This window comes from Chrysemys picta, chromosome 4 (genome assembly GCF_011386835.1).
Source record: "Chrysemys picta bellii isolate R12L10 chromosome 4, ASM1138683v2, whole genome shotgun sequence".
Taxonomy (NCBI): Eukaryota; Metazoa; Chordata; order Testudines; family Emydidae; genus Chrysemys; species Chrysemys picta.
Window position 1 is genome coordinate 107495045 of NC_088794.1, and position 13121 is coordinate 107508165.

Sequence of the window (13121 nt, forward strand, 5' to 3'; positions counted from 1 at the left end):
GTCAGAAACAGGATACAGGATTAGAGAGACCACTAGTCCGATTGGGTGTGGCAATTCCTTTGTACCTAAAAGTACAAAGAAAGTGAAAACATGTAAGTTAGCATCTGTGGGCCCTTCAGACAGCTTTCCTAACTCCAGAGACTCAGGTATTTTCAATTAGATTGGGCCTTGAATTTTCAGAGATTTATTTTTTTCCACACACTACAATATTCATCAGTATAAAGTCTATCAAACTTTAAACAGGAGGGACAAAAATGACTGAAACGCATTAAGACCTCATGCAAAGAAATTTCAGTATTTACTAAAAGTATGTGAAAAAATCATCTAATCATTTTGCTACAAAAATCATCTAAATTTTTGTATATGGTAATTCAGATTCATGCTATAAAAATACAGTTTTGTGATACTACTATATGGTGGTATCACAACTGATTGAAAGACCATATTCAAAGAGCAGTTATCAATGGTTGGCTGTAAAACTAAGGGGGCATATCTTAGTGGGGTCTTGCAGGGGTCAGTCCTGGGTCTGGTACCAGTCAATATTTTCATGAATGACTTGGATAATTTAGTGGAGAGTATGCTTATAAAATTTGCAGATAACAGCAATATGTGAGGGGTTTCAAGGTCTTTGGAGGACAGGAATAGAATTTAAAATGACTTCTGACAGACTGGAGAATTGGTCTTTCAGCAAGATGAAATTCAACAAAGACAAGTGCAAAGTACTTCACTTAGAAAGGAAAAATCAAATGAACAACTACAAAATGGGAAATAACTAACTAGGAGGTAGTACTGCTGAAAAGGATCTAGGGGTTATAGTGGATCACAAATTGAATATGAGTCAACAATGTGATGCAACTGCAAAAAAGGCTAGGAGGTAGTACTGCTGAAAAGGATCTAGGGGTTATAGTGGATCACAAATTGAATATGAGTCAACAATGTGATGCAACTGCAAAAAAGGCTAATATTCTGGGGTGAATTAACAAGAGTGTTGTATTTAAAACATAGGAGGTAATTGTCCTAATCTATTCAGCTCTGATGAGGCCTCAGCTGGAGTATTGTGTCCAATTCTAGGCACCTCACTTTAGGAAAAATGTGGAATAATTGGAAAGAGTCCAGAGAACAGGAACAAAACTGTTTTCAAAGGTTTAGAAAACCTAGTGAGAAAAAGTTAAAAATACTGGGCATGTTTAATCTTGAGAAAAGAAGACTGAGGGGAGACCTGATAAGTCTTCAAATATGTTAAAGGCTGTTATAAAGAGGATGATACTCAGTTGTTCTCCATGTTCATTGAAGATGAAATTAATAGGCTTAATCTGCAACAAGGGAGATTTAGGTTAGATATTAAGAAAAACTTTAACTATAAGGGTAGTTAAATTCTGGAATATGCTTCCAAGGGAGGTTGTGGAATCCCCATCATTGGAGGTTTTTAACAACAGTTTGGACAAACACCTGTCAAGGATGGTCTAGGTTTACTTAGTCCTCCCACAGTACACAGGACTGGACATGATGACTTCTTGAAGTCCCTTCCAGCCCTACACTTCAATGATTCTGTGATATGAGAATTTTATCATTTGTGAACAATTTCAGCTTACCAATTTGGTGCCATTGTCTAGCAATCTCTCTGCTTTAGAGATAAATTGGACTAGACTGATGGACTGGTCAATAGCAAAATAAACTTTGCATTTAATAGTTTCCTTAATAAATTTCACACTCCATTTTTTGTTTTGTTTTTGGACTTAAAGGAAGAATATCCAGTTGTTGAAAAATATTGCTTAGGCCTCAGTTCAGCAAGGAACTTAAACATGTGCCTAACATATGTGCATAGTTCCATTGAATTTAAGAGGACTCCTCACATGCTTAAAGTTCAGCATATGCTTAAGTACCTTGCAGAATCAGGGCCTTAGTAGCCAAGCAGTAGTACATGGTTCAACCCCTTGTCCCAGAACCATCCTGGGCACTAGGTTCTGCCTAGACAATACTCTTGGCCCTTGGGTTGGGAGCGGTCTTTGATGTCATTCAGCAGTGGTCCTTCCAGATGATTTACAGTGTGGTATTAGCAGGCTGTGAAAGGAGAGCAATCCAGCCCTTTTCAGCTGTCAGGTTGACAGTCACAAAGCACTAAACATAGGGTTATGCTGAGAGAAGAAAGATCTCCAGGGTTCTTCTGTGATGTATAGGAAATATGTTTTAATAAACACTGCATTGTAATATTGCCTATATATTCACCAGACATCTCTCTCCATATTGCAAAACATTGTTAACCTTACTGGGACAATTCAGTCTAGATTTTCAAACAGAGGAGCCTAAAGCAAGCCTCCTAATTCTATATATAGGCATCTGCCTGACTTTTTAAACTGCTGAGCACCAACAGTTCCCACTGAGAGCAATCAGAGCGGTGGAATGTTCAGCGCTTTTGAAAGTCAGGCAGGTGCCTAAAAATGGACTTAGGGTTTAAGGTTCATGCACTTTAGACTCCTGTGTTTGAAAATCCTGGTCCTCTTTGCTTTTCTTTAATAAGTAATGGCTTTGTTGATTATGAGTTTTTTGTAGAAGCTAATTTCTCAAAATATAGAGTTATACTATTTAGAAATGTAAAATGAAATAACTGGTGAAGATTTGGAAATGAGAACTGTCTGTGCACAATCATTGTATTCACAATATTTCACATAACCATTCCAGTTCAATAGTTGCAAAGTATGATATGTATGGGACACTGTGAGATATCATGTCAATGAAACAGATAATGATCGTTTAGCATGATACATAACAGACCATAAATACCCCCTTTGGATTCTTTGTAGCTTGCCATTGTATATATTGTTTGTGTGTCTTTACCTGATTAAGTCTTCTAGCTCTACAAGAGTCATTACAGTCATTCTTTTCCTTGTTAGGAATAAGTGTTTCATCCTCTTTTAATATTAATCATAACATCTAATAAAGTTGAAACAAAACTACCATGGTTGAATTGTATTGTCATACCCATGTAAATCAAGAATAGCTTCCTTGAAGTTAATGTTATTCTGCTGGTGGAAAACTGATGTAAATGAGAGATGAATTTGGTCCTGTATCTCTGCTTGCAGATAATACCATGTACAGGTCTTATTATAGCCCACATATTTTGGTTTATGAATGGAATGGCCCTTAGTTTGTCATATTATATGGGATTGTAACAGTATTATAGCGTCCAACATTTTAGGGGATACCATTATTAGGTATATCAAGATAAGAGGATGAGTTAAGGATATGGGGCCAGATTCTCAGCTTCAGTGGAGTTTATTCAGATTTTCACCAGATTCAACTGAGAGCAGAATCTAGCTTATAAAAGCCACCATAATGTTCAATTTCTTTGCTGTTGCAGTGTTAAGTACCACTTTATTTGTACCTAGATTTTTTTTCTAGTGTAATATTAGGCTAATGAACAGCATCAGAAAGGAAATATTTCAGACATTTGATTACATCAAGAGCTGTGTAGGTATATAGTAATGAATCCTAGGAAAATAAATAAGGGCAAGTTCAGGAAACTGAAGTGAAAATGCAGCACTGATCTAAATTGAATAATAAAATTCCTGGTCATATTTTGCCATAAATAGTGGTTTGGGAATTTGTCATTCACCTTATTTAAAATTCAGAAATATTAAAGGTACAGAGTTCTCTCATTACAGAAATAATGGAATTCCAGCTATCACAGAGTTGGGGTAATTTAAATAGCTATAGAATGCATTATATCAATAAGTGGAACATCTGTATGAAATGTCCACCTGCTGATATACTACTCAGTGTACTTTACAATGAAATGCACTTAATCATTTTAAGATGTCTTCTAATGAAGCCTTATCGGGATTAACATTTTGAACACAAATACTTTTAGGCATTAAAACTCACGCTCTAAATGAGATTGCATTGTCTTGTTTACCCTTGTTGATTAATAAGCAATCTGTTAACTGTTAGAAGAATCAAATTGTGCCAGTAGATTAGTAATTCTGCTGTGTTTGTGGATATAATTATCATTTCTTTGAAGGCTTTGAATTAAAAAAAAATCACTTGCACGCTATCAGAAGGCAAAAGAAAGATGTATATTTCTAGATATGTGCACCACTATTTTGCTCCAGTCCTTTGGCTTAGAGTTATTGCACAAGCATAAGTGCTTCTGGAGGGCAAATACTGTTTTGATATACATCACTTCTAGGTATAGCTTTCTTTTTTAAAGCAATTTAATAATGCAGAAGCTTCACTTATTTTTTAAAGAATATTATTGTTTTGTTATTCAAGTTTAGAAGGGGCTGTCCAGCTTAATTATCAATATTTTTCAGCCATTGGCACTTGTGAACTGCTCTGAAAGTTGTGATGAGTTTATTTTACTTTTCTTTTTAAACAGAAAATTAAAAACAAAATACCTGTCCCTTAAGAGAAACAAAAATGCTCAAATGATAGTTGAGATTTTCTCCTAGGGTCATGCACTTTCATCTGTGGCATCCTGCAGAGGAAAACAGATGTTGGCAAGTTACAATTTAAATTATCTGGGGAAACTCCATGCATGAAATACATTATTACATACATTGTGTAATGCCATGAGTAGCACAAGTGCCAATTAGGAATCATATATTAGATCCACAGCATGCCATGAAAAGGTACATGGTCAAGTGCGAGGCTGAGGACTCTTCCTCATAGATGCCCAGGCTATGTGCCCCCAAACCTCATAGCAATTACTGTAAAAAAGACCTCCTAAGTTAATACAATCCTGATGCAACGTTGGGTGTGGAGGTGATAGCACTTGAAAACCCCATACATGACCCTATACTGCACAGAAAAGTAGCCAACCATTGTCCTTCAGAATTGTAGAAATGTGTCCCTTAGTTGTGGCACGGGAGATGCACTAGTTGTACTATTATCATATGGGGTGGCTAATGCAATTGTACAGGTTTCTGGAGTATATGCAACATTTCCTGGCCTCAACCGCTATTTGGTAAAAACAAGGCTTGTTCACTGGTTTGAATTGCATGATGAGGTGCAAACGGTATTCCTCTGTTGCTCTGGATCTTTCTCATTAAATACAGTGATTGCTATTAAATATTTATAATTTTGAACACAGATATCATTACTATAGTATTCCTATTTTAATTTCAGTATAAGAAATACCTTAGGACTGTTATAATCACAAGAAGCATTTGTAAAGATTGTAAAGAGGACCACTGCACTTCCCTGCTGCACATTTTTCCTCGGGAGTATAACATATGGCCCATCATTTCTAATGGTTCTTCTAAGTAATATATTTTTTCTTTATTTTGATTTTCTAGATCTGCATTGAATTAAACATTGAATTAAACTATGCCATTTTATGAATATAGCATTTATTTATTTTTCCTGAAAGATTCTTAAAATCCATTTTAAAACCTTGAATGACTAGATGTTGGCGGGATAACTAATTTTCAGAGACATGCCCCAGTGGAATAGGGGTTGGGGGGAACCCTGTACGTGCTGTAAATCGTCCAGAATCATTGAGACAGTTAGCTACATGTGGCATTAATTTGAAGGAGTCTTAAAGTAGCTTTGCAGCCTCATTGCCATTATTATTACTATCTGTGAGTGCTTTGATATTAAGTATCAAGGAAACAATGAATGGAACACAGACATATTGTAAGAAGACTGGACACTACAAAGTATAAACTTAACGGTTAATTTTATACATTTGTAGACTACACCGCACTGACATCTGTCCTTTCTCTGTCCTGCAGTCTCTGTGCTGTGAGATCAAACAGAGACGTCGTGGAGTAGCCTCTGTGTTGCGATTATGCCAGCACCTCCTGGATGACCAGGAGACCTGCAATCTGAATGCAGATCACCAGTCTATGCAGTTGATAATTGTAAATCTTGAAAGAAGGTGGGAAGCCATTGTCATGCAAGCTGTCCAGTGGCAAACCAGGCTACAAAAGAAGTTGGGAAAAGTCCCGGTGAGTGATATTTGCTTTAAATAGATCTAGTATTGTTTCATTTGTCACATGGGAGACATCATTCCAGTGGATGGCAAACATATTCATTTTACAGTGGATTTTCTGACTGAAGATGCCATTTCTAATCTTCACAGTCAACAAATAAAGCTTTATTTTTCACAAAACAGTGTTGGATATGGACATGACTGATTAATAAGATAAACTCATAATATACATATTCTGTTTGCTGCATTTTTAATCACATGGGATCTCATTCTGTCAAGGACCGGGCACATTCAACTCCTGTGAAAGCAGTGCAAGTTGAGTTACTCAGAATTTAGCAGGATTGGGCCCATAATTTTTTGGATTTGATACTTCATAAAAGTTCTGTACACTGTTAATAATGTTTTTAGCACCAGCCTATCACTAAGTGCATTCTTCACATAGAACAGTGTTTCCGAGCCATGTGCCGTGGCACACTGATGTGCCATGGAATTTTGGAAAAGTCACTTGCGAGGAAAAAAACCTCATTTATTTTAATTAGTGTCACAACCAAATTGCATTTTGTGCTGTTGTTCTTTGGGTGAATGTGCATGAGACAGACCTTACATCAAATTTCTCATTAAAAGTAAGGGGTTTTTTAAATAATTTTAACACGGGGGGGTGTGTGCCACACAAATCATTTATTGAAGTAAGTGTGCCTCAGACTGGAAAAGGTTGGGAAACACTGACAGAATACTTTGAGTATGTAATATGTTCTGTACTACTTAAAATATAAGGAAAATGTATTCATCTGGTCTTATCTTAGCAAACAATCCCTAAGACGCAAAATATTATATCACTTATGCTATCAATTAAGTGGTGTCAATTATACAGATCTTGTACAGTATAAAGCCATGCTGGAATGGATTAACTATATTTAGACAATAAGCCATATCCCTACTGTTACTCCATTGACAGTAATGGAGGAATTGACCCAACATGTCCTGTGTTACTGTCCTAACACTGAAGTATGAGTACTGCAACCATAGAAGCAATGATGATAATCCTATGCAATACAGGTACTGACGTGCATCATAAAAATAATAGAATGAACAACGTATATTTTACTTTATATAATTTTTAGGTTTATAATAAATTTAAAAATAGGAAAAATTACTTGACATCCACCCCTTTCTTGACAGTTTAAGTGACTAGCAATGAAATGTTAACTTTTGTGGGTTTAGGTTGTTTTTTAAACAGAGATTTTTTTTTTGAAGTTCCATTTAAAAGAAAAACAAAAAGTAATAGATCTCTTTGAGTTGTTTATTATTTTTATATAAATATAGCACCCAAAATGTACGTGGGATTCTACAGACCCATCAGAAGTCCCTGCCCCAATGTGCTAATGGTCTCAAAAGACCAACTGATAAAGTGTGTGGGAAAGGGGTTCAGCACAAAAGCAAAGTGGCTGAGGTGATGAATGGCTCACATCTTGATGTTTGCATGGTTTTTTTAAAAAAAGATTATGTATCCAAACCTAATCATAGAACTTCAGGGTTGGAAGGGACCTCAGGAGATCATCTAGTCCAATCCCCTGCTCAAAGAAGGACCAATCCCCAATTAAATCATCCAACAGATTTTTGCTTCATATCCTTAAATGGCCCCCTCAAGGATTGAGCTCACAACCCTGGGTTTAGCAGGCCAATGCTCAAACCACTGAGCTATCCCTCCCCCTATCCCCATGTGTCTGTCTATTTAGCCATTGATTAGTTGTCTAATTTCTTCTAGGTGTTGCAGTAAAAGTGGAACTTAATGAAGGAAATGAATAAGGGCATTGACCTTATGGATTATCATAGAATGGATACGTCTTTGTAGAAGATGACATGGAAGAAAGTTAAGGAGAGAGTTACTGGAAAAGCAGAGAAACAGGATATCATGGCTAGCATAAGTGTTGGAGTAGGGGGGAAGGAACAAGGCAAGAGGAAGTGTGGATAATGAGAGGTGCAGAGTTACACAGGGCTATGAAGGCAAAGATAAGAACCTGGAACTTGATGTGGAGGAGAAGAACAAACCAATGAAAGGGGGGAGAGGTAACATGGTCCCAGTGAAGGTCAAAGAAGAGGATTTTAGCAGCTGTGTGTTGTATTGGCTTGGGGTGGGGGGAAGTATGCATATTAAGGAGGTCAGAGGAGGCTACAGTAAATACCAGAGATAAAAAGGACTGAATAAGAGCTCTAGCTCTATGTCCAGAAAGAAAAGGTCAGATCTTAAAAATGTGGAGAAAGAAGAGGGAAGACTCCAGGTATGGCTTGAATGTGAAGTGCAAGGGAGGTGGAGGAGTTGGTGCTCATGCTGGTTATTGGAATGGCAGGGAGGGTGATAGTGTGTTCAATAGCAAAAGTGAATAAGCAAGTCCGGAGGTTTGGGGAGGAAAGACCAGGAGTTCAATTTTGACCATGTTTAATTTTAGTTGATAGACATTCAGGAAGGGACATCTGAGAGACAACATGAGATATGGGATTAGATAGTGGGAGACAAATAGGGAGTGGAAAGATTAATTTGTGAGTCATCAGTTTAAAAATTGCCGCTGACGTCACATGAGCAGATGTAACCATCCAATAAAGGGATAAAAGGAGGGGCCAACGGTAGAGCCCTGTTGGACTCCCACAGAAAGCAAAACATAGCAGGAAGAGAACCTGCAAAAGGAGACATTGTTGGAAGGCCAGAGACATAGAAGAACCACCAAGAAAGGACAGTATCACAAAAGTTAAAGAAGGAGAAGATGCTGAAAGATGGTCAGGTGTTGAGATGGAGATCAACTGAGTCAAAAGCAGTAGAGAGGTTGATGAGCTGAAGGCCTCAAGATATAGCAAGGAACAGATAAAATCTCCATTGAAAAGCAGTTTCAATGGAGTGGAAGGCAAAAACCAAATTGGGTGTGTAAGGAACTTGAGGTAGCAGTTGTAGATTGCATACTTAGGCTTAGATCTGAGGGGAAGAAGGGAGATGACAGTTGAGAAAGGAAATAACCAGCTTACTGATGCTTGAATTTTGAAGAGAACAATCCCAAGAGAGTGAGAGGTTGAGAACAGAAGCAAGGGAGGTCAGCAGCAAAATATGGTTGTGAAAAGGGTGCACATTGAGGGATTAGAAGAGGAGAGTTAGTGATGGGGGAAAGGATAATAGAACTTTTTCTTTGGAAAAAAATGGATCAAGGGTCTATGAGCCCTTCTCTGTTTTTTTGCAATGTCTGGTAACTGATCCAACCCTGAGGCAATTTTGGGATTTTTTTATTTTTGTCTATGTTTTTAAATGATAGCAATAGCTCTAAGAAACCATTACCTAGGGCTGTAGAGTTGGACTGGTTTGTTGAGTGAACCTGCTGTAGAGAAACTAGTTGAAGCTTGGAGCTGCAACAGCAAGAGTGTACACTAGCTGTTGTCTTGTACCTTGCAGCACGGAACAAATGCAGTTCTAAAAATCTTGAAGCTCGGTTGCTGGAGGCTGCTGTAATGGGAGTACAATTACCAGAAAGAGGCTGACCTGGGTTTCTACTATATTTCACTGAGATGCGAGCTGCCACAAAGAGGCTAACTGGATATTTTTTTCATTCTTAAAACTTATAGTTGCTGTAGTAAGTATAGCTGTTCTCTTGTGCCTGGAGCAGGAGCAAGATGCAACTGTGAGAAATCCTGGAGGCTGCTGAATAGAGGTCCAAGTTTTTTCAGAGAGAGCATATTCTCTCCTCTTGCACGTGAACAGCTGCTATGTGTAAGCTATTTGCTGTTTGGAGCTGCAGTTATTCTAAATAAGCTGCTATGTGCTAATTAGAGTTCAGCACTGCTGTTGCAGCAGGAGCAAAGTGAGTCTTGTGGCTCTGTTTGGGATTGGAATCGATTGGGAGCCGAGGTAGAGAGACTATACAAGTGCTGTGTGTTACTTGATGTCTGGATGCCACGGAACTTCACAAGCTGCACACTGCTTTGTTCCCACTTTGCCTGGGGGAAGCAGAACTTGTGTGCTAGACTGAGTTGTCTGCAACTGGATAGGGTTCATACCTTCCTCTCTGCTGAGAAATGGCAGATATTAAGAACTATCAGGATGCTCATTTAATTTTCATTTAGGGCAGTATTTTGTTTTGGAGTGTTTTGTTGTGGATTTTTTTATAATATGATTGTATAAACATAGCAGTATCCACAGATTTCTGAGGTTGATAAAACCATTTGAATTCTCAACACTGAAAGATGCACCAACCTCAGTAGAATTCTGGGTTCTTACGCTTCCCCAGTCCTGAGTTGGCATGCTATAGCTTTTTCTTTCACTCAGTTCCTGTGTAGTCATTTCTTGGGATGGTCCCAAGATTGCTTCCTCTGCTTCCCCATCTCTCTGCACTTGATGGTGTGCCAGTCTTGGCACATAAACAGTATCCCCTGGTAACAAGTCTTTATTTGAGGTTGCCCACAGTATACTGTAATTTATGAAAACAAATGAGATGTTTTATACCTCCGATGGCATCTGACTCTCTGACAGTAAATAAGACAGCTGATTATGTTGCCATACAGAGGCGCAGGAGTTGCTTGCATCTTCCATTCTCCTCTTAATTTGTATACCAGAATTTTCCTTTATCTTTTTACTCTTCCTTATTATCCTCAGTTACTTCTTATTTTGATTGCTTATCCCCTTCTGAAAGCTAGGTTGGAGTTAATTACAAAGGGTTTGTAGGTTTCTTTCAAATTTATTTAATTTCTTGATGCCTTAAAAAAAATCTTTATTGAATTTTTCATTATCCTTGCGATAGGCTGCCTCACAAACCTAGACATAACAAAGAGGTATTAGTATGTAATGCAAAAACCAAAGTCTGGCAAAAGATGGCCCTCTCACGATGCAGAAGAATCTAGAAAGTAGCATTATAATTCAGAATCACTCAAAGGGGCAAAAAGTTGTCTAGGTTAAAGAGGCTAGGTAAAATAATGATTTGATTTAATTTAAAAACAATAAATGATTCGTTGGTCTTTTGGCTGAAGAATTTAACTGGGAGTTGGGAGACCTGGGACTCTTTATCTGTGCTTCAGTTTCCCCGGGTGTAAAATGGGAATAATAATTTCCTACCTCACAGGGATGTTGCAATGCTTAAGCCATTAGCATTTTTAAAGCACTTTGAGATCCAATTGCATTCTAGTCCTCACATCACCACCTCCAATCTCTAACAGCTGTCTTTCAGTGAGCCAGTGCGGGAATATAAAGTATAAAGTCCTATTTTTTAATGAAGCAAAAAGTGTTTGTGAATGATTCAGAATGTGAGGCCTATTTATATATGGTACGTCACTGCAAGATTCCCCATGTTACTCTGCAAATGTGCCTCCTCCCAGTTCTGAAAGGACCACCACTTGGTATAAGAGAGTTTAGTCCACCATTTTCATTCAGTCCTTGGCCTCTGGTACTGAGGCTGCCAACAGGACTGCCAAATAGCACCAGTTATATGCTCTAATATTTGAGTAATTACAATTTTTTCTTTTCTTTTTTTGTTAGTCACCACCCCACTTTTATTGTATTTTACAGTTATGGTCTCCTAATTCTTAGTTTCAGAACCACACAAATGGCACATAATATACACCAAAAGAGACCTTACTAGCAGCTTTCTTAGAAGACAAAGAGACACTTGTGAAAACACTAAATAGCTGAAAGACCTGATTCAGTGCTCTATACAAGTTGTGTTGAGGTTAGCTGAGGGTGGGACACAAAGATTGCTTACTGCTACCTTTGTGTTACCATGATCCTGTTGCCATCCAGGGCTACCCCCAGAATGACTTGCACCTATGGCTTCAATAGGTCATTCCAGTAGCCACAGATAGCCAGGTGTAGAGATGCCCTGGCCACATGCCTCCTGGATTCCCCCTTACACTATGAGCCACAGTGGGGTTAGTATGAAAGTACACTACCCACACAAGCAGAAACTTTTGCCAGCCAGTTTGGCTGTCATTGCAGCTGTTTTACACTGCTGGAGTAGCACAAAGTACATGTAGTGCTGCCAAGGACTGGGGTCCAAATCTATATTTTCAAATTGTTATTCTCCCAAAGTTTGCACCTCCCATACCTCTGTCTTTCTCAATTACTGGAGAAGCTGCTCATTCCATAAGCAGAGCTCCCACAGATGTCAGGTACTCTGCTCATGCAATAAGTGCAGAATTCTGATCAGTTTTATGCAGAAATTCACAATCTCTTTTCTCAATCAACAGAGATTGCTAATTATTGAGGGGGCAGTATTAATCAGACTCATAAAATAGATGTTTTCAGCCAAGATAATTTGGGTTCAGAATGCTCTAATTTTCAAACTGCCCTGTAATACCTCTGAAATATTCCTGTCTTTTAGTCTTTTTATGGTGTTAACGTCCACTTCTGTGCTTCATGCAAAAAATTTTTATCTCCCGAGTCATCCTGTATGTACACTGCACTATATGTCCAGAAAAAGCCCCATGTGTATTGGCTCTGAAAGTATGCTGTACATCCAGCCACATAATTGAAAATAATAAGGCCAAAATAAATGGGATGGCCTTGGGGTATAACACCCAAGGGATTCAATTGGTGTCGCTTTGCATCAATGTCCATGCGTCATGGTAATTGAGGTAACATAACCAATTACCACATTTTAATTAGAGTTGTAAGGACTTGGGAAAATCTGTAATGGTGAGACAGCTCACTTTAAAAAAAAAAAAGGGTTTCTTTCGCTCTCTTTTCCATGAGCTTGTTTCTTGGATGCTTATTTCTTAGGAGGGGAAGACGGTTCTTAATGTGCTGTTTGGGATTTTCCCCAGCCTCCTCTTTGAGTCTTTGTAATTCACTTTGAAAAACAAAATGTTAAAAACTTCTACATGGCTGCTGAGCTGATATTCTCATCCCTTTCCTCTGTTCGCCTGCCTCTCTGGCACATTTGGGAAAAGAAAACAGTTTTTTAAAATGCTGAGTTCAGAGCTAAATCAAATCTCCCCCTCACTTTTTCTGTGTCCTTTTCATTGATACATTTAAAAAAAAAAAAAAAAGCAATGGACTGATACTTGTTCTAAACTCCAGAGTTGACAAATGTATTAGTTATTGCTCCATTACTTTGTTAGGTAGCAAAACTAAACAAAAACTTACTCAACTGAAAGAGTTTAATAAAGCCATTATTTTTGTAAGGTTGGAGATAGCTGAAAAAAAGCTTGTGTAAAGTTTAGA

General features: G+C 38.0%; 1 protein-coding gene across 14 annotated transcripts in view; it reads left to right on the plus strand.

Annotated features, from left to right (window-relative positions):
- The window catches only part of AKAP6 (A-kinase anchoring protein 6), a 427955-nt gene that overhangs the window by 384686 nt on the left and 30148 nt on the right, over positions 1-13121 (plus strand). For 13 of the 14 annotated variants that reach the window (XR_255087.5, XM_065595443.1, XM_065595441.1 and 10 more), the window contains one exon: positions 5733-5948. The exons of the other annotated variant lie outside the window; for it this stretch is intronic. Coding sequence is in view for 12 of the 13 variants with exons in the window: in XM_065595443.1 (XP_065451515.1) it covers positions 5733-5948 (216 nt within the window). In the remaining variant the exon portion in view is untranslated. The remainder of the gene's footprint in view (positions 1-5732; positions 5949-13121) is intronic. 14 annotated transcript variants of the gene reach the window in all.